The sequence below is a fragment of the Crocodylus siamensis genome, chromosome 2 (genome assembly GCF_052110815.1).
Source record: "Crocodylus siamensis isolate JL-2025a chromosome 2, ASM5211081v1, whole genome shotgun sequence".
NCBI lineage: Eukaryota > Metazoa > Chordata > Crocodylia > Crocodylidae > Crocodylus > Crocodylus siamensis.
This window is the reverse complement of record NC_143396.1, coordinates 19,888,504-19,910,220: the sequence shown is the minus strand read 5'-3', so window position 1 is coordinate 19,910,220 and position 21,717 is coordinate 19,888,504. Positions and strand designations below refer to the sequence as shown.

Genomic DNA, 21,717 nt, shown 5'->3' with positions numbered 1-21,717 from the left:
CTACAGGCTGCTTTGGATAAATTTGTAAAGGGCAGTGCTGTGCTCTGCTAGGCAGAAATGATTCAATGGTCAGGTTGTGTACTTTATGCTTTATGGCTCAACACAATGCTTCTGATGAACCACCAGTTAGTCGCTTTCAGATGTATTTGCTGGCTAGAAAGTTTTCCAATAGCAAATAATCCATCTCCATATGAAAGGGAAAAACCTGTTGTGATAATGCCACTATGGTTATGCCTTTTTTATTAACATTTTTAAGCTACTTAAAAAACTTACAAAAACTCCTTTAGATAAAATTTCTCAAGTTTACGCCTTTTACCTTGCATAGAGTTTTTCTTAAGAAATTTTAGTGACATTCTAGTACAACATTTTTGAGCAACCAAAGCATACTACATAAGTGTTTCCAGATGCTTTTTATTTTTTCTTTTATTAAATAGTCAACTAACTTTAAAAAATTATTGAAAAAACCAAAACACGGACCAACCACTGTGGCTTATATGAGTCCTCAGTGAAGGCAAAAGTTGTTTGCAACAAAGTAACCCTACCTTTGTGACAAAAAGAAATATAGCTTCAAAAGGAGGCCAAAATCAAAGCAGCATCCTAGCAAGTCAGCCTTTGGATATTTATATCTATACTGATGTGATTCTAGTTCAGTAACACTGTACATCCTGACCACAGTCTTTCCGGCAGAGGGAGAGAAATTGGACTCTGTCCTATGTGATTAAAGTCTGTTAATAAAGTAACACCAAAATGCTCCTCAACAGACGTATTTGGTCCCTGCAATGCGATTCAGTGAATAACAGCCTAGGCAAGCTCTGTCACCAACTTACTGCATGATTTTCAAAAAGACCTGAACCTTTGTGCACCTTCTCCCCCGCAATATGAACTGGAGAGACTAGTTCCTATCCTTGTTTGCAAAGGTTAGTGGGTTAAGGACATTCAGGCAGTGCTGCAGGGTCACCTCCATACACATGCACACATAACTAGTGCTAAAAAACCAGAAAGATAAGATGAAAAAGCCAAATCAGCCCCACCCAAAGAGCTCTGAAAGCACACAGCTGCATCAAAGAAAGGAAACTGTATGTACTGCCAGCCTTTATCTGAACATGTGATCAAAGGAGCTGTTTATCAGTTAAGCAATTGGAGGGATGAAAGGAGAACATGCACACACAGAAGTGTTGTTTCCGTTCATCACCACAATGTACATTATACTGGTATAATCCACCAGTATACAGTAATATAAAAGACCATGTGTGCACAACATGTGCAAATAGACCTCAGAAGGAAAGACAGAATTCAACAGAGATTCATGGAAACTCAAAGCTTTTGAAAAGCAACAGCCAAGAAGGGTAGCAAGGGATCTACATAATTTGCGGCAAGAAAAAACAAATTTGCCATCATTTTGTGACAGCCCCACCCTCCATATTGATTAGCAGAGAGGACCCAAGGAGGGGATGGCCAATATCTTGACTGCTGGCTGCCCTTCATTTGGCCCCACCTTTCAGCGCTGATTGGCCAGACACACAAGGGGGAAACTACCACCTTTGCTGCTGCCCTTTGTGCTGCCCCACCAGCTGGTCCCTTCTCCTCCTGGGTGGGCTGCAAGGCTGGGCTACAGCAGCAAGGACCCCTGACTCCCACAAGGGAGTAGGACTGTGCAAAATTTTGGCACCTGTTTCATTTCGAAGGTGTTTCGGGCCATTTTGGGTCCTGAAACACCGAATTCAAATTGAAACAGAAGGCTCCGAAACATATTGGAAATGTTGTAGAGAATTTTTAGCCAGGCTTGCAGGGAAACAACTAAGAAGAAGGACGGAGAAGAAGGCAGGAAGAACTGCTCTGATACTGACATCTAGTTTCCAGTTCAATTCCCCAGCTCCCAGTTCGATTCCCTGTGCTCTCTGACCATTTCCCCACATCTTCCCGGGGGGGCATGGGCCCCTGGATCTGTAGTAGGATGACAGCAGGCTACCACTGCCAGCTGGGGATAGCAGCAGCTCCAAGCTATTTCCCCAGCCAGCAGCAGCAGCCTGCTGAAACCCAGGGTGCAGATCCAGGGGCTGTACCCCCTGGGACCAGCTGGGGGAATGATCAGAGAGCTGGAAGAAGCAATCAGAGAGCTAGGGAACTGAACTGGGAGCTCTGGCTGACCACTGGAGCAGCTCCAGCTCCTTGACAGCTGGAGGTCAGGGGCAGGGGGTTATGACAGGCAGCCCTCTCAGCCAATCAGAGGCAAGGGGCAGGGGCAGCAGCCATAGTGGCTGCTCCCCGTCATGCTGGCACCCCCACCCCCATTCCCCCTGGCAGGATACATAACTGGGCTGCAGCAGCCACAGGGACTGTTGGCTTCCACTGGGGAGCCAGCATTTTATTTTTGGTCATTTTTATTTTTGCAAATATTGCCTGATTTCATGGACAATGCCTGATTTTGCAATTTCCATGAAATCTGCAAAATTGCAAATTGAGTAGTTCCCTACACATGATCCACAAGATAAATCAGGACATTTCAAATAGGAAACCAAAAGTATTCTGACCTGTGGTGGTCTCTGAAGTTTTGACAGCAGAAGAATGGCTCTATTACCATAGTTTCTCATGTAGAGCCCGCCCATGAATAAAACATACACCCTGTTTTTGAAAAAGTAGTATGAAGAAAAAAAAATTCTCACCATGGGTATAAGTATCTGAGCAGCAGCAGCAGCTAGGAAGCCAAGCCTGCTCCTGAGCTTGCTCTCAGCCCTGAACACTAGATGTAACCCGTGGACTGACCCTGTATGCTGGGGCCAATCTGGTCCAACTGGCACAGTGCTCAGGGCCAACTCTGCATACTGGGTATGGCTACAAACCAACCTGGCACACTGGCCCAAGCCAGCACACGGAGCCATATCATCCAGCTGGGGAGATCCCCACAGGTCAGGAAATCTGGCAGCAGGGAAATGGTGGCAGCATTAATTGCTGCAGCTCTGGAGGCCACAGTTATTAACACTGCCACCCCTTCCCCACCACCAAATTTCTGAATCAGCAGAGAGCCATTTTTCTTGCATATAATGCCTAAATCTGATTTTCAACAGCTGGCTTTGGGCAGGGAAAGGTTATACATAAGAAAATACAGTATTTTTCCATAGTAAAAAAAATGAGTGAAATTAAGAGCTGGCATTTTCTGAGGGGTGCCTTGAATCTGAACAGGTTAGGAATCACTGCAGTAGGAGATGCTGAAGAGAAGCCTGCTTTAATTCCTGTCCCTTTCTGTGGCTTAAACCAGGGGCGGGCAATTATTTTGGGCAGAGGGCCACTTACTGAGTTTTGGCAAGCCATTGAGGGCTGCATGATAGGCAGCCAGGGGCAGAAAAACATTAATTTTTGAAATTTTTTAGGGGCTCCGCGGGCCGGATAGAATGGTCTGGCAGGCCACATCCAGCCCTCAGGCCACATTTTGCCCACTCCTGGCTTAAACACCTATCTCTGGGCTTCAAAGGTGCCTACCCGTGATGTGAGTTTCAAAGGCCTGACCTGTCTCCTGGAGTTTTGCATAAGAGCTGCTTACAGACATAACCCCTCCCCCAAAAAAACAGCATTTTACCTTAAACTTGGCACACACCCCATGCCAAGCCCAGCACATGCCCAGAAGAGGCACTGCATTAGCTGGACCCAGCTCGCCTAATGCCTGTATAGATCAGGTACTTCAGCAGTGCTTTTTGGGTGCTTTTTTCTAATAGCTAATTGAATCAGCTTTAGATAAAAGTACTAAAAAGCCCCACTGAAGCAGGCAATCTATACAGGCATCAGGGAGCCGGGTCAAACAAACATGCCACCTCTTCCAGTAAAGCACCTTTTTTTGTCTTTTTTCCAAGTCTGTCAGCAGCCTAAATGTCCTTTTCACAAATCTGAGAAGGGGTCACTTACTCCTTTTAAAGCACAGTCAAAGGAGGTGCCCCCTTCTATCCAGTATCCTAGCTGCTAGAGCATTCACCCAGGTTGAGGAAGACCCAGGTGAGATTCCTTGTTTCCATACTTTGTCCAGCGATCATTTCATGTAAAATACATAAACCTGCTGGGACAGGGGCCAGAATCTAGGTCTCTCTTCCCCCAGTGAAAACTCTAGGTAGTAAATTAGAATTATACTCCCTTTCCTACTCATGCTCCCTCTCTAGTACAAAAAACCTTAAATTCTTTTTTGTGTGACACAACAAAAAGTCAGACAAGCTAGTTACTCAGTAAGCATGGCCATATGCACAGGTTTCCTGTTATACTGTTTCTGCCCCACCTATCAAATAGTTTGCTGGACAGGGCATTCTCCTGATAGACAGAATATGTAGGTTTGAATCCCCTCTGGCAAAGGAAGGTGCAGCAGCCAGGAATTTCACATTGGGGCAAGTATTCTTCTGATCGGTGAGCTATTATCAGGAGAAACCATCTCCTCTCCCTCTCCAGCTAGGTTTAACAATGTGCAACCACTGAGTAAGATCCTTTTTATTGGTGTTTTCAGCATACCTACCGGTGATATCTAATGTGAGCAGCTCATTTCCTATCTCAAGCTCAACCCTGATATGAATCTTCCAGAGACAGGTGGGGCAGCACCTCACCTGAAGATTCAGATCAGGCTTTAGCACAATATAGGTACCAAGCTGCTCAGCACTACAAAGACAGAGGCACATCTAAATATGCACAGCAGCATTTAAATAATTTTACTGGCAAGAGCCTAGACACTGAAGTCAACAGGTTGGGACTTAATTAAATCAAATTTGTGAAAATTTAAGTCCTCCCATGATTTTGGTAGACCCCTATCCATAGGTGACTATGTAGTTGTATGTGGGAAGAGACTGTACTTTAGGTGTTTACGTCTACTTATGGACCTGGCCATTAATGTATTTAAAAAAACTGTTTGTGAAAGCATGAGCGTATTTCCACAACTAATTTACATGCGTTCACTCTAAGCACAGATGTAACCACTTGACAGTAATGCTTCATTACATTAACTGTATATACAACCGCTATCATCACATGAACAATTAATACAATTTTTCAGACATTTAAACCTAGTAAACTAGTTTCAAACCTCAATAAATTGATTTTTTTACATGAAATTCAGTATCATTATCTTAAAATAAAATGCAATTACGGACCACTTTCTATTTTAATGTGCCCAGAATTCCTAACATGTTGAATATGAAAGAGGATGAACTTCACGTTTACATAAAACACTCTCAACAATGACTTTCAAAATTGGAGGTTGCAGGTTGATAATATTCATAGGCTCCATGCAGATATGCATTAAAAAAGGTAGGATCCCTTTAAACTGCTTGTTAGCCTTCCAGTGCTGTTCACTATGTTTAATGATTCAGAAACCAACAAGAGAAGCAGTGTGCATAGATTACTAAATAATTGCCACATGCAAGTTCTAGCTAATAGCTGTTTGGTTCCCTCTATGCCCACCTAGATTGTTCTTACTGTTTCCATTAGGTGAAGAGCAAAAGACAAGACAACCCTCATGTGCATAATACCATTCAAGCACAAGGAAGCACACGCACTTCCTGCCATAAATAGCTTACAGAAATGTAAAACACAATGCAGTGAGTGCAAGAAACTAAAGAAAAAGAGTGGATGAGGGGAGGAGGGACATGGGTAACAGTAATTGCAAGAAACAAACAAAAAAAAAAATTCTCTTTCCCTCCACTCCCCTTTTGAAACCTTAAAATCTATACAACTAGTGACACTTACTTAGTAAAAGGTTCTTGCTTTCTTCCCTGCTTTTACATTTACATATACATGATCAGAAAAATTTAATATTTGTTTATACTACCAAAAAGCGTAAGTGTGCACAAGTGCTACAGTGTTCCATTTGCACATAACCTTCCAGAAATAATTAAGAGTTCAGTTCATCGTTCTGTCAGTTATTGGAGCTTAGACCAACTTTCATGGGGATTTTCTTCCTATTCACAAGGACCTGGTCCCCAGTGGACCTTGACTCCTCTGAATCCAGGAGAAACCATAGGCCTGGAGACACCGGGTCCTGTGCTAGGACCAAGGGTATTCCTGTTCCTTCCCTCCACCTCCACAGCTCCTCAGAGGCCCAGCCACTGATGCAGAGACAGCATTCACCCCTTGTCCCAGTTCTGGTGCTGATGCTGATAGTCCCAAAGCAGAACCCACTGCAAGGAATAAGCAATGCATTAGGTGGTTGGGATGGGGATCCAGCTGACAGAGTGAACCCTGTACTCCTTAGGGCAGTGACCAAGCACGGTACACACCCACGGATAGGAGGAGAGGGTGGCTGTGAGCAGCTGGTGCCCTGCAGCTGGTAGCCCACTGTCCAAGACTGTCACGTGAAAGCACTTACAGTTTTCCTCCACCTTCCATTATGGTGGCAACTGGCTGTTACTCTGTATTTTCCTGGTCAGTGTCTGATTGACCCATCTTAGCACAAACCCCCCAAAAGAAGTACATGGAGAGAGGAGGTTGGGGGGCCATAATATGCCTCCACCCTGGCTGAACAAAGCACACGGCCCAGGGAGCCAACTGCTCAACTGTTCACTCAACACTGGCCAGATCACACCCCCCCGTTCTCCTTTCTCCAACACCAACCAGAGGTGTCCCATGCCCAGCTTGTGACCTTGGGAATTTCATACCTCATCAGTCAACTAGCGTTAAAATAAACCCAGCCTAGTCTCAACACCCTGAGTATCCATTAAGGCCCTTCTCTGTTGCCAAGAAGATATAACCAATCCTTCCCTAAATTCTGGAACAATACCCAAACCCCCCGCCCATGTCATCCACCCCAGAATGAATTGTAGCCTTCTTCTCACCCCACCTCTGCACAAACTACAAAAAGGGTCATAACCCCTTCCCCCGCCACACAACCTACTGCTGTTTGGTCCCTGGCTGGACCTTAATTACAAGGCTGGTCCAAGTATCTTTGGTGCTAGCAGACAATTGCCAAACTTTACATTCCCTGCTGTAGCCTACAAAATCATCAAAAGGGCTTAACTGGCAGGAAAAAACTAAGAAGCGGTGACAGGTGTTTGGGTTCAGCACCCCAGGAACAGGTAGCAGATAGGAATCTGAAATCCAGGACATGTGAAAACACACAGTGATAGGAACCTCCAGCATTGCATTACAGTAAGGACCAGGAATCACTGTCATAGTATTGCATCAGGGACCAAAAAGGCTGTCCCCTTCCCTCCAAGCTCTTGAGGAGGCAGGAGTCCTATGAGGGAAAGCAAGTGCAGCCAGCCAGTGTTGGAACAAGAGTCAAGGGTCCTGGAGAGATTTGCACAATGTACTTAACTGGTCCAGTCCTGGATCCAACGGCAAAGTCCCTGGCTGTGATACAACTCCAAGGCACACTGCAGAAGCAGTCACTGCACCGAACGCTCAAGACTTCGTGCAGACCCAGACCCTTCCCCAAAAGAGCACCCTCCACCTCATCTATTCCCCAAGACAGCACGTACCAACACATCTCCCCCTCCCCCAGCAGCCTGGTACCCCCTTATGCCCTGTTCAGGGACATCAGTGGTGGTACGTACCACAGGGAGTGATGTCTCTTGCCTTGCTTAACCTGATCTCCAGCCCCTTCAGTATGAAGTCAGCTTCAAGTTCCATCATGGAATAGATGAGTGACACAGGTCTGAAGGATGTGGGGCACAGGGTGAAATTTTGTGCCTTGGGGTTGAAGACACACTAGCTCAGGAGCAAGGGAGGTGACCTGGGGCTGGACAGGTGGTTTTCTGCTCCCCTCTGTTGCTACTGAGGACAACAGGTGGCAGGGCTGTACTCAGATGGTGTTAGATGGGCAGAAATCTCACTTGGATGGGTCCTCAGAAGGTAAGCACTGTGTCAGTAGTCACCATGACAGACAAGGCATCCTGGGGTGTCAGGTCATCATATCAGATTGTTTTCCAGCAACCTGACACTCCCAACTGGTGTTAATACCGCCTCTCCGCAGGAGACACCCACCCCAGACACTGCAGTCTGCCCTCAGCAACCCTGCCCACCCCCACCATGAATACATTCCCCAAATGGTATCGGGACAGCCTTAGTGAAATACTAGATTGCCAAGGTCAAGGGGATGACTGTGGATCACTGGCCCCCTGTGCTAGATCATCACAAGGAAAGGGCCTTGAGATGGCACACAGAACCCCACCTCATAGTTTCATAGTTTCTAGGGTTGGAAAGGACCTGAGCAGATCATCAAGTCCGACCCTCTGCCATGGCAGGAAAGAGTACAGGGGTCAAATGACCCCAGCAAGAGGTATATCTAGCCTCCTCTTAAAGACCCCCAGGGTAGGAGCCAGCACTACTTCTCTTGGACCGTGAAGTAGCACCTCCTGATACCTAGCCTAAATCTACCCTCTGCCAGATTGTGACCATTATTTCTAGTCACTCCTGGTAGTGCTTGGGGGAACAGGGACTCCCCCAGTGCCTCCTGGTCCCCTCTAACTAGTTTGTAACAGGTCACTAGCTCCACCCTCAGCCTTCTCTTGTGGAGGCTGAACAGGTTCAGATCCCGTCGCCTCTCCTCGTAGGGCCTGCCCTGCTGCCCCCTGATCACGCAAGCGGCCCTCTTCTGGACCCTCTCCATGTTGTCCACATCCCTCCTGAAGTGTGGCGCCTAGAACTGGACACAGTACTCCAGCTGCGGCCTGACCAGCGTCGCATAGAAGGGGAGGATCACCTCCTTGGACCTGCTCGAGATAAATCTGGGGATGCATGACAAGGTATGGTTGGCCTTCCTGACTGCATCCCCACACTGCCGGCCCATGTTCATCTTGGAGTCAATGTTGAGTCCTTTTCTACCTCTGTACTGACAAAAAGGGAGTTCTCCAGCCTGTAGGTATGGTGCCAGTTGTTCCTCCCCAGGTGCATCACTTTGCACTTGTCGGTGTTGAATCCCGTCCTATTTTCATCCGCCCACCCCTGTAACCTGTCTAGGTCCGACTGCAGCCTATTCCTCCCTTCTAGCATACCCACTTCTTCCCACATATTAGTGTCATCAGCAAATTTGAACAGAGTGCTATTTACCCCCTCATCCAAGTCACTGATGAAGATGTTGAACAGTGAAGGCCTGAGGACCAAGCCCTGGGGGACCCCACTCCCACATCCCTCCAGGTCGAAAATGACCCATCCACCACCACTCCCTGGGTGCGGCCCTCCAGCCAGTTGGCGACCCAATTGACTGTGTTGGTGTCAATGCCACAGTCCCCCAGTTTCTTAATGAGAATGGGGTCAGAGACAGTGTCGAAGGCCTTCCGAAAGTCTAGGAAGACTGCGTCCACTGCTACCCCTGCATCTAAGGATTTGGTGACCTGGTCGTAGAAGGCCACAAGGTTGGTCTGACAGAACCTGCCACTAATGAACCCGTGTTGGTTGCCCCTAAGCATAATCTCCCCTGCTGGCCCCTCGTGGATATGCGCCCAAATAATTCTCTCAAAAAGCTTGCCCAGGATTGAGGTAAGACTAACTGGCCTACAGTTTCCTGGGTACTCCTTCCTCCCCTTTTTGAAGATGGGAACCATGTTGGCCCTCTTCCAGTCCCCTGGCACCACACCAGAGCACCACGAGTGCGCGTAAAGCTGTGCCAGGGGTCCCGCAATGACCTCAGCCAATTCCCTCAGTACTCTGATCATCCGGACCAGCTGATTTGAACGCATCCAATCCCTCCAGAAGTTCCCTAACTAGTTCCTCACTAATCCTTGGCCTAGGTATGCCTCTCCTGGGATCTAAGGGGGACCCGGGGGGGGTGACTGTTCCAGTCCCTGCTTAGGAAAATGGAGGCAAAGAAATTGTAAGATGTAAGCATCTCCTCCTCCTCTCGCTCTGCCCAGGGCCCACAGAAAAGCATGTCCGGGACCCAGGGTCCTGCTCATGTTGCTAGGGTGAGAGGCTCCTTCTACTCCTGGTCTTAGGCATGAGGCAACCCCTGAACATGGTCCAGGGATGCCCACAGAGGGAAAGGGAAATCCAGTGCCAACAATCAAGGACATCCTTGTCCCTCAGAGGCCTGTGAGGACCTGCAGTCCCAGCAATAGAGCTGGCTCCTCCACCACCCATGCTCACACCACAGCCTTCTCAGGGGGACAGTGGTGATCAACCAGTCAGTACTGCCCTGCACACTCAGCTGCACTTGCCAGTCTCTGGCACCCAGGGCAGCCCACAAGGCATGCTGAGATATTTGCCAAGGGGCCCCTGCCAGCACAGGTTGCCTGCATGCCTCCTGCCCTGAACACCAGATGCTTACATGATGCTCTGTTGATAGGGATCAGGCTGATCAAACTAAACCATACAACTCAGGTCCCTTTGAATGCTTGCAAGCATCCAATGTCTGCCCAGACATCACATTCAAGTATTGCTATATGAAGAGCCCTTTATATTAGACAAATATATCTTGGGTCAATACAAACAAAGTCATTTAAACTTTGGAAAGAAAGCAGATCCAGTTCTCATATCTTCCTTTATACTTTTGGTTCAATAAATAAAACCTTTAAAGTGGGTGTAAATATCCCAGAGGTGTTAAAAAAGCACGCCAATACAAACTGATTTCCAGGAAATTGTAACAATATACACCAGCTGAATACCTGCCCTTCTGAGGTATTTCTGCAGCATATTACTTTGTCTGCTCAGCTGTTAAGATAGAGGTCATAAAGCTGCACTGTTTTTTGCTATAAAAATCCTCCTACACACACACAAAAACCTACAGGCAGTGCATGCATATGAAATTATAACCCATTCTAGCTTTGCTTTCATAGCAAATGACACCATAATTGCTTAAAAAAAGAAAGTGCTTGTTATCCTTCTCACTCACATATTAAAACTTGCAATGCAAGTTTGAATGTAAAAATAAAGAAAGGATTTGATCCAGACATACCAACACATACAATATGATGCAGTATTGAATTAGGACTAGCAGAGTTAATAGAAACAGTGGTTCCCAATTTCAAAAAAGGGAGGAAGGAGGACTCAGGAATCTATAGGCCTGTTAGTCTTACTTCGGTCCTGGGTAACTTTTTTGAGAGAAGTATCCTGGTGCATGTTCGTGAGGGCCCAGCAGGGGAGATTATGCTTAGGGGCAAACAACATGGGTTCATTAGAGGCAGGTCCTGTCAGACCAACCTGGTGGCCTTCTATGACCAGGTTATGAAATCCTTGGATGCAGGTGTCACGGTGGACATAGTCTTTCTGGACTTTAGGAAGGCCTTCGACACTGTCTCTGACCCTATACTCATTAAAAAACTAGGAAACTGCGGCATCAGCGCCTACACAGTCAGATGGGTCACTAGCTGGCTGGAGGGCCACATCTAGAGAGTGGTGGTGGATGGGTCATTTTTGATCTGGAGGGATGTGGGCAGTGGTGTTCTGCAGGGCTCAGTACTTGGGCCTGCACTGTTCGACATCTTCATCGGTGACTTGGATGAGGGGGTAAAAAGCACCTTGTTCAAATTTTATGATGACGCTAAGATGTGGGGAGAAGTGGGCACGCTAGAAGGGAGAATAGGCTGCAATCAGACCTGGACAGGTTACAGGGGTGGGCAGATGAGAACAGGATGGGTTTCAATACTGACAAGTCCAAGGTGATGCACCTGGGGAGGAAGACCCAGAACTATACCTATAGGCTGGGGAACTCTCTTCTTGTTAGTGCAGAGGCAGAAAAGGATCTTGGAGTCATCACTGATGCCAAGATGAACATGGATCTAGTGGCCATTTACAAACTAGTCAGGGGGGACCAGCAGGCTTTGGGAGAGTCCCTGTTCCCCCGAGCACTACCAGGAGTGACAAGAAATAACAGTCACAAACTGGCAGAGGGTAGATTTAGGCTAGATATCAGGAGGCGCTACTTCACTGTCAGGACTACTAGGATCTGGAACCAACTTCCAAGAGAAGTGGTGCTGGCTCCTACCCTGGGGGTCTTTAAGAGGAGGCTGGATGAACACCTTGCTGGGGTCATTTGAGCCCAGTAGTCTTTCCCGCCATGGCAGAGGGTCAGACTTGATGATCTGCTCAGGTCCCTTCCGACTCTACCAACTATGAAACTATGAATGCCCAGATATGCAAAAAATGAGCTACCTGTTACATTGATCTGATGCGTTATGTCAAAAGAAAAACTAAAATATTCCTCTGTATTACTTCTTCATGCCAGCAATTGCTGTAGTTACCACAGTGCTGTCACACGATCATGAATGCAGAACTCTGATGATCAGAACAGTCATGCTCAACCTCTGGCCCACAGACCACATCCAGACTGAGAGCCATGTCAATCAGTCCGTGGGTCTCCCCACAGGTCCAGAAATTTGGTGGCAGTTGAGCGGTGGCAGCATTAATGCAACTCCTTGGTTGCCAAATTTCTGGACCTTTAGGGAGGGGAGCCACATAGGTCAGATGAGGTACAAGTGAACAAGTCTGTTTCCCCTAGCAGCCCCTGGCATGACAAGGAACAATGGACACAAATTATTGCAGAGTAGGTTTAGATTAGACATCCGCAAGAACTACTTCACAGTTAGGGCGGCTAGGAGCTGGAACCAACTTCCAAGGGAAGTGGTGCTGGCTCTTACCCTGGGGATCTTTAAGAAGAGCCTTGATGCCTACCTGGCTGGACTCATTTTGAATCCAGTTTTTTTTCTCCCGCCCAGGCGGAGAGGTTGGACTTGAAGAACTACAAGGTCTCTTCTGACCCTACTTCTATGATTCTAGGTGTACGGGGTGGACCAATGCACAGGGTCACACTTGTGGACCAACCCTGAACACAAGATCCAACCTGTGGACTGATCCTGTGTCATTCCTTTGGCCCACAGGGCTGGACAAGTTGAGCACTTGAACTGGAATATAGTCCACACTATGAAGATGTTTGAGAACCCCTGCTTAGAGGCACTAATTCTTATAGAGGATATGGTATGTATTTGGTAACTGTGTTGGTCTGAGACAAAAAGAAATGCAAAACTGTAGAACTCTTGGTTAAAAGATGATACCTTTGATTAAATCACAAAAAAATTATCCGTCTTTGCAATCTTTCAAGCACACGCACCCTCCTTCAGGCTGTGGACAAATCCAAAATGGTAAAAATCCTTAAAAAGTTTAAAAATAAAAGGGGGGGGGAAAGGATTTTTTTGGAGGAAGGGTGTGTGCCTGAAAGCTTGCAAAGAAAGATGATTTTTTTTGTGCAATTCCTTAGTTGGTAAAACATATCATCTCTGAACTAAGAGTTCTAGAGTTTTTGCATTTCTAGAGGATAAGCCCACAGAACAAATTTGGAGTTTCTAGACCTTGCTATTTTTGGCTATGATGTGAAAAAAAGGAGAGGGGAGCACTATTATCAAAATGATTGAAATACAACATTAGCAACTTGAGTAGAATCAGCAAAGCTCTAAAAGGCTCTTCAAAACTTTCTGATTCTCAAGAATAAACAAGAGCGTCACTAAAGTTCAGTTAACTGGCATTTGCCACAGGAAGTTGTAAAATTTCCTGTTGACCTTCCCTGGAAGCCAACCATACTTTTAAACAGCAATCATCTTCAAGTGCACTGCTTCTACCACTTAGACTTCTTTGGGCAATAGGGTGTCAGCAGGAGAAACAACTACAAGAGAAGTATCAACTGCCAATATCATTCAAACTAATCCTACAAAAAAAGATTTGGATTACTTTGAGTCATTTCCAAAAGCTACAAGACCAATATTTTCAAACCAGCACTACTTAACCAAATGCCAAGATCTCGTCTGTTATTTCACCGGTGATACAAGGCATCATGGCTACTTACAGATGTTTAAAAAAAATAAACAAAAAACAGCACTTTTCTTTAAATTCAATGTGCTCCCACACTCAGCACAGTAGATGCCCAGAAGAGGCATTGTGTTAGTTGGACCCAGATCACCCAACATCTGTAGACTGTGTGCATTACTGGAGTTTTTTTTGTGCTTTTATCCAATAGCTGATTAAATCAGCTTTAGATAAAAGTGCCAAAAAAAACCCACCGAACCAGACGATCTATAAAGATGTCAGAGAGCTGGGTCAAACTAACACGCTGCTTCTTCTAGTTAAAAACTATTTTTTTTTTAAGGTCTGTAAGCAGCCTATGTGCAAAGACACATCAGCTTTATCATTATTTGCTATGTAGGGAAACCACCAATATTTTTAGGGATGCGCCCATTCTCACCTAGAAAGCGTCCAGTGATCTGATTTTGTGACCAAAACTGGATGTTTTAATACAATATACATAAAGCCTAAAGTACTAATAGTCTATTAAAGCACTGAAATGAAAATTGCTTGATCCATGAGCCTCTTATCAAAATCTTTTGAGTTACAAAGTGTTCACTCTTCTACATAAATGATAAGGTGAAAAATCATTCATCCTTTGAAGATAAGCGCTGTAAATATGGCATAATAAGTTATGTACTGTATTAAGGGCTTAATCCTGTAGTACAGGGATGGGCAAAATGTGGCCCGCTGCACCCCCGCCAGGAGGCATGGCAGGACATGTGCCCCCAATCTGCATGTGGGGCAGGGCAGGCTGCTGCTTTTGGCTGGGGCCAAGGCAGCACTGGGCTTTTCCTGGAGGGGGCTGGGCCAGGCTGCATTCAGGATGGGCAGCAGTGGCAGCGCTAGGAGGGGGACTCCAAGAGGGGTGCTCCCCCCCCCCACGCCTCCCTCAGGTGTGCAAGCTGCTCATGGCTCCTGCTCCTGCTCTATGCCCCTTCCCTCCCCCCACAGCAGATACTTACCAGCTAGACACTGTCAAACTGTGCTTTTGGATGCCTGCATGCTGCACCCATGGACACGGCATTTATTGGTGACATTATCAGCCACACCAGCCAAAAAAAGCCGATTGCCAATAACGTCAATTTTCCTTACATTGGTGCTGATCCAACATGGGACCGTTTTATCAATGAACCTTTACAAGATGCAAGTACCTGAAGTCTACCCTAATCTGGCTTTGTGTTGAAGTCCATTTTTGGATCTGGCCCAAAACAAAGAACTTCCTAATTCTAAACTAATGTTTTGACAGAAACTTCCTTTGTGAATTTGTGCAAAAAAACAACAGTCCTAGTTCACTTTCTTTATTTGTTAAAATGAAGCTAAAACCCCCTCTACCTCACAAGAATGTTGTAATGATTAATATATGTGTTTTCAGAATCAAAATGTTTTCTGTCCCATCTCTGTTATAAAAAAGATGTTAAATCAGAGAGCAAACCTATCAAATCCATAACTAGCAATTTTTCTTTTGGCATGACTTTGAAAAATGGAAATAGATTGAATATTTCCCTAAGACCACAGTCAGTTAGGTAAAAGTAATAAGCACACTCAGGAGAAATATTTAGCCTGCTTTTATCCAAACTTCTACAAGTGAGAAAGTTGCAAGATGAAGTCCTGATATTCAGCGTTACACGCTGGAGCTGTGTGGCTTTTTATCGCTTCAAGATCTAGCTGTTTACATTTGAAGCAGCACTGCACTTACCTAATTTCTCATGCCCCTTTGGGCTACACCATGAGATAAGAAATGGGTTGGTTGGAAGGAAGAATTCTGTCCCATCTGTTCAGCCCTTTCTTAGCAAACTGTGCAGTCTGGTAAACCATGCATGTGCAAATTCGCATCCAGACCTGTTCAATGCTCTCTCAGCCAGGGACAGCAACTAAGCTGCTGTGAGATAGTCCTGATGAAATGACTAAAGCAGACATTCCAGGGACCAGCAAGCGCATGACGTCTGGCAAAACCCATTAACAGTTGGGTAGCTCTGGAAAACATATGGCACATAAGAATATCTACTAATTAAACAGTGTGTGTGTGTGGGGGGGTGGTATTCAAAGCCAAAAATCACTCTCTTTCTTGCTTTACTTGATGTGTGGGAAAGAGGAGGAACAACAGCTAGAAATGTAACATTTATTCTTCATTACTCCTCAAAATAAACATCCCAGGTAAAACTAAAGATGTTCATGCCAGCTGCTGTCAAACCATTAGCCTGAGAGTACACTAAAAACACAACAAAACAAACCTCTCTCGTTAGGTTAGTCCTAGCACCATGATTTTTTTTTTAAATACAGTGAAACCTAACCTAAAAAGGCAACTTGACATTAAAGAGCCACTTGAAAGCCTCCGCAGATTACCACCCTACCCAGAGCGAATCTGGCTCCAAGCATTGCTGGGTCCGCGCGCTCACCACATGCTCCTCTTTGCTCAGATTGCTCCAGTGCGAGCATCCAACTCAGGCTGCACCACCACACACGTGCCAGCAAAACCACCCGAAACCGTCATCTCATTTGCGACGGCGTTTTGACTAACGTTGAGAGAGAGCCTGAAATTGTTCAACTTCCTAAATAAAACCCCTCTTCAAAGTAGAAGTCTGATTTTTCCACACACCCGCCCGAAACCTCGTTCCTGGAGGCAGATGAAGCTAGAAGCATCCATGGTGTGAGGCAAGGATGTCTTTGGGTAACACCCTTCCTTGTGCCGACCGTGTGGCTGAGATAAAGGCAGACAAACCTGCGAGGCATGAAGTCAGCTCTACCTCATGACAGCTTCTGCGCTGCGTCTCTGATTCAGTTAGTTTATAACAGGAATTTTCACTGAAAATTGTTCAGCCTTTTTGAGATCTGAGGCAGCCCCGCAAGGTCTCCCCATACCCCCGCCCAGACCCCAGCAGCCCTGAGCAGGCGGTGCCGCGGGCCGGGCCCGGGAAAGGGGGAAGGGAAGGGGGAGCGGGACGTGGGGGCTGCCCGGCACTCACCTTCCCGGGCTTTCAGCAGCACCGTGTTGGCTACGATGTTCTCGATCTCCATGGCCCGGACCGCACTCCCAGCCGCGGGTTATTGCCGGGCTCCGCGCCGCCCCATCCCCGCTGCGCACCCCTCCGCACCACTGCTGCTCCCCAGAACAGGGCGCGAGGGGGTGGGGCGCGGGATGGCCACGCCCTTCGCCGGGTGGGTCCCGGTCCCGCCCCGCCCCGCCGGACTACAGCTCCCAGCAGGCAGCGCGGCACCTACGGCCTCGCAAGGGACACCGGGAAAAAAGGAAGCCGCTTCGCGCACGAGGACCGCGCGAGATTTGGTGCGAGCTCTCGGGAGACCCGTGGTGGGGGCTGGGGAGGGAGGCAGGAGCTGGGGGATACCGGGGGGTCCCGTGCGATTTCGGGGTTCTTGCGGGAGCTGAAGGAGTGCGGGCCGCGCTCCCCTGGGCGCCATTTTGCTTAGCGTGGCCCGTTCGCCCTCTTGGTAGCTTCCAGTTGAGCCTGCCATGGGAAAGGCCAGGAGCAAGGGCCTCGCGAGGTCAGCCACGGCCACGGCCATGGCCAAGGCCAGGAACAACCCGTTCGAGGTGAAGGTGAACAGGCAGAAGTTCAGTGTCCTGGGGCGCCGAACCAAGCACGACGTGGGGCTGCCTGGCGTCTCCCGCTCCAAGGCCCTCCGGAAGGTGAGTGGGGCCGTTTGCATGGTGGCTGGGGCTCCGGTGGGGCTGCAGGGAGGTGGCATGTGCCCTGGGGGTGGCACCTGTGGGGTTGGACAGCGCCAGCCGTGTTGCTGGGCTTGTAGAGAAAGAGGTTGGGGTGGGATTTAGCCCTCGCCCTGCTGCACATGGGACCAGCCCCACCTGGACCTGCCCAGTCCATCTCTGCTCACTCCCTGAGGTGGCTACTGAGGCAGCGGAAACATTTCATACCTCCAGGGTCTTTCCCTCCGTGGTAATTTGGGGACAGAGGTCATCTTCGTGACCTGGGGCAGGCTGAAAGATCATCTCAGTGTTGAGAGACAGGCCCGAAGTTCAGTAATCCCCTCCAAGGAGATCCAGTACAGCCTGAAGGTTTTCCTCATGCACGAGCATAGTGCTGTCATTAGTAGGTTGCAGGTAAAAGACGGTTGTTTGGACCACCTTGGTCTTTGAGTAAAAATTCCCCAGTCTGTCCATTTGGTATTTAGTGTCAGTTCTGGAAGGAGGGCAGTCCTGAGTGAGAACCAGATGTCATAAAAATGATAAAGTGTCAAAAAAAAATTGAGAGCAAAGTTGGGGCAATGACGCATTCTTGCTTCACCCCAGCCCAGATGACAAACTGATTGTCTCCGATCTGCTACGTAGAACAGTTGCAGTCATCTGGGTGTGGAGAAACCTCAGGACCTTGATGTACTTTTCAGGACATCCAAATCTGGCCAATACTTTACACAAGATTTTGTGGTTGATGCACTCAAAGGCCTTAGTAAGGTCAATGAAAACCATATACAGGTCCTGATGTTGTTCATGATGCTGTTCTTGCACCCAGTGGGCAAGAAATCATGTCAGTTGCCCCACAGGATGTGAGATTCTGGCAGGACTTCCTCAGCCAGAGGTAGAAGATGGTTCAGGAGGATATGCGCAAGAATTTTCCCTGCTGCAGAAAGGAAAGCAGTGAATTAATGGGGTGGTTGTGGGCACATGGTGTAGCGGTGTGGTGGTGCTGCAGGTATGCAGTGTCTGGGGGATGTCCATGGGGTGCACAGCCTGGGGGGGCCAGTGGCTTGCTCTTATGCACTTGGGGGCCATCTGGCTCTTGGCCACTTGGAAGTTGGACATAGAGTAAGTTCTTCTGGAAACAGAGTACCCAGGAAGCGTAGCACCGCAGGAGACAGTCTGGGTGATGCTGTCCTGCCACGCCAGAAAGGTCCTGCTGCAAGGGGGTTGACCTTAGACCGGGGTGGGCAAAATATGGTCCGTAGGCTGAGTCCAGCTGATCAACTGATTGGTTCTGGCCACTGGGCACCCACCAATTGATTATATCCAACCTATTGCTGCCCCTGCAATGCTTCACTTGGGGTGGAGCCCCACCCACTCCCTCCCACCCAGGTCAGCCCACACCGTGCTTGTGCCAGCCAGCAGCCCTGGCCCCAGCCAGTGCACACAGCTCCCTCATGGGGCTGCTCCCAGTGTAGCTGCAGCTGAATGTGTACTGCTCAACTCCTCCTCCCGCCCATTCTGCGCCGCTCTGGATGTGGGGAAAGCTGCAGCCAGGCAGGCCCTGCCCTAGCGTGCGGGGCTCCAGCTTCAGTTCCCAGCCACTTTCCACCCACTTTGCTTGCCCAGCACAATGAGCATCCACCTGCAGGTGGCCAAGTGGGTAGAAGGCAGCCTGGAGCTCTACATGCCGGGACAGGAGCCACCCACCCAGCTGTAGCTATCCCTCTGCCTGGAGTGGAACAGCAGGAGGAGGAGGAGAAGCTGCTGGAGGTGGGGAGAGCAGAGTATCACCTGGACAGTTGCAGCTCCACTGGGAATCTGTGAGAGCTGCTCAGGGCCAACAGGTGCAGGCAGGAGCGTGGTGCAGGCTGCCCTGAGTGGGAGTGGCCAAGGCTTGGCCCCATGCAAACCACCATGGGAGTAGCTATAGGTCAGGAGGGCAGGGTGTGGACTGTACCTGTACCTGCACTGCACAAGTGAGGTATGCTTCACACCCCCCTGCCTCCCCTCACTCCTGGCTGGCTCCTGGAACCTAGTGCATGGGCAGCGCCTCTACACTCATGTGCACCCACCCCAACACACACCGCATACACTCACTCCCCACACCCCTCCTATACACAATGTACAAGAGTAAAGCTTTATTTGGAGATATTATGCAATCACCTATATATGTTACTCAAAAAGATAAATCATGACGAAAGTCATTTTTTGAAATAAAATTTAAATCTTACAGTAGATTTTGATTTTTAGTATATGATTTGCTTTTTATCTATAATTTGTTAAAATTATATCTTTTTAAGATTTTATGTATGCAGCCCTTGACAGGTCACTATAACTTGTTAAGTGGTTCTCCAGCTGACATAATTGCCCATCCCTGCCTTAGAACCTGGCAAGGGGAGTAACAGGATTATTATTACTTTACTTACTGTAAATAATTCTCTGTATCACTTCCTGTAAATCAGAGGGGTCAAACATATATGGCCTGTGGGCTGGATTAATCCCATGGAGCTCCTTTATCCAGCTCACCAGTACCAATGAACCACCAGAAGTTGCGGGGGGTGGCCATGGGAAATGGCCTGCCACTGAATCCAGGGGCCCCAGTAGACATCATGATCAGTAGCAGGTTGGCAAGTGAGGGATGATGTAGCCCCCGTTGCTCTCCAGTTGTTTCATGTCACTGCTGCCACAATCCTACCTCTTTTACCATCAGCGCTGCTACTGCTCATCTATGCTGGAGCTCCTGTGTGCACCACATCAGAGCTAGAGCTGCTGTCATAGCACAGGTTATACTGCAGTGGCAGCAGCTCCAGCCTAGGCAATGTGGTGGGAGCTGGAGTTGTGCTGTGTGCCACATGTTGGTGTCAGAGCTATTGCTGCCGATGCCACATGTGGTTGGATCTGGCCCCCAAGCAGCATCATGGTTCAGATCTGGCCAGGGCACAAGGTGAGTTTGACACCTCTACTGTAAGTAATAAAGCATTGCTTCCATACCAGAAGTCTGGTCAAGGTTCCACAAATTGTATGCAGCAGCTTATCCATCCTCACCCAGCTCATTGACTCTTCAGCCAAAAGTTACAGCCTCATCAGTGGTTGTGAGAGTTTTAACACTGGATTCTGCCCCTCCTTTTGCAGTTCCAGGATGAAGTGACAGCCGTCTTGGTAGCCATGAGTCACAGTGTCTGCTCTGTTCCACTCTGCTTCTATGGCAGCAAAGAAAAAATAGTTTCCCAGTTTAAGCCACACACCTATTTTGAAAGGCTGGTTGTGGGGAAGGTGTATGGTATGGGAGTAAATATAGTATTTATAGAAATCTTGGTTTTAGATGTATGCTCCTTGTTAAGACTTTAATTTGATCTCTCTCTTTCTTTTTAGCGCACACAGACTTTGCTAAAAGAATACAAAGAAAGGGAAAAGTCTAATGTATTTAAAGATAAGCGTTTTGCTGAGTATAATTCCAAAATAAGCCCAGAAGAGAAGATGATGAAGAGGTTTGCTTTGGAACGACAGGTAGAATATATGAATGAAAAATATTATTTTAAAAATTCCTGTAGGGTATTTTATTTGCTAAATAAAAATTCATGCAAATTTATTTTTTGCTGGGACCTCAGAAACTATCACCGGTGTGGAACTCATATTTCACTTTCCTCCTGTGCTTCCATACTTCCTGTGCCTAAGCTCCAGGCAGTCTTTAGCATAGTCTAAATTAATTCCAAAATTAGAGCCTTCAGACCAATGGTTCTTGACCTTTGGAACTCAAAAAACCCCTTATTGGTCTTGGCACCCCTTAAGAATTTTTTGAATCGAGTAACACCCAATTTCAAAAACTAATGTACTTATTACAGTGCTTACCCCTTTATGTAGAGGGTCTGAGAGGGGATTGGCCAGGCACAAACAAGCCTGAGCCTTCATGTATCTGCTTATCTCCTCACGCTGCAGTGCACCCTTCAAAGGGTATGGCAGTACCTCAGGGTGCCCCAAACCGTCGTTGAGAATCACTGCTTTAAACCTTTCCCCTTGGAAACATTCAGTTTCTTGATGAGCATTGATTGAAGGTTCTGGTTTTGGGTAGTTGGAGTTTTTATGGAAAAAAGAAAACCTGTGAGTAAAAACTTTTTATGAAGTATTCTGTTTTATCAAAAATGCAGTTATGGGCTGGTGTGGGTGTGAAGGTGCATGGTTCACAGTCCAGAGGTTGCAAGTTCAAGGCCATAGCAGAATCACTCATGGAACAGCCTTGTCAGGTTCCAACAAATCTGCAAATTCTGCTAAATACCCTGTAATGCAAGGACATGAAAAACCCAGTTTTCAGTTGAACAGTACACTTT

General features: G+C 47.4%; 2 protein-coding genes across 3 annotated transcripts in view; one reads left to right on the top strand and one right to left on the bottom strand.

The window, feature by feature from the left end:
• GRK4 (G protein-coupled receptor kinase 4) overlaps window positions 1-16,843 on the bottom strand; it is a 91,229-nt gene extending 74,386 nt beyond the window's left edge. For both annotated transcript variants that reach the window (XR_016440675.1, XM_090035476.1), the window contains exon 1: window positions 16,698-16,843. Coding sequence is in view for 1 of the 2 variants with exons in the window: in XM_090035476.1 (XP_089891602.1) it covers window positions 16,698-16,749 (52 nt within the window). In the remaining variant the exon portion in view is untranslated. The remainder of the gene's footprint in view (window positions 1-16,697) is intronic.
• A 79-nt stretch (window positions 16,844-16,922) lies between these two features.
• The window catches only part of NOP14 (NOP14 nucleolar protein), a 35,314-nt gene continuing 30,519 nt past the window's right edge, over window positions 16,923-21,717 (top strand). The window contains exons 1-3 of the mRNA XM_090035475.1: window positions 16,923-17,017; window positions 17,186-17,380; window positions 20,765-20,899. Of these exons, the coding sequence (XP_089891601.1) occupies window positions 17,204-17,380; window positions 20,765-20,899 (312 nt within the window). The 5' untranslated portion in view covers window positions 16,923-17,017; window positions 17,186-17,203. The remainder of the gene's footprint in view (window positions 17,018-17,185; window positions 17,381-20,764; window positions 20,900-21,717) is intronic.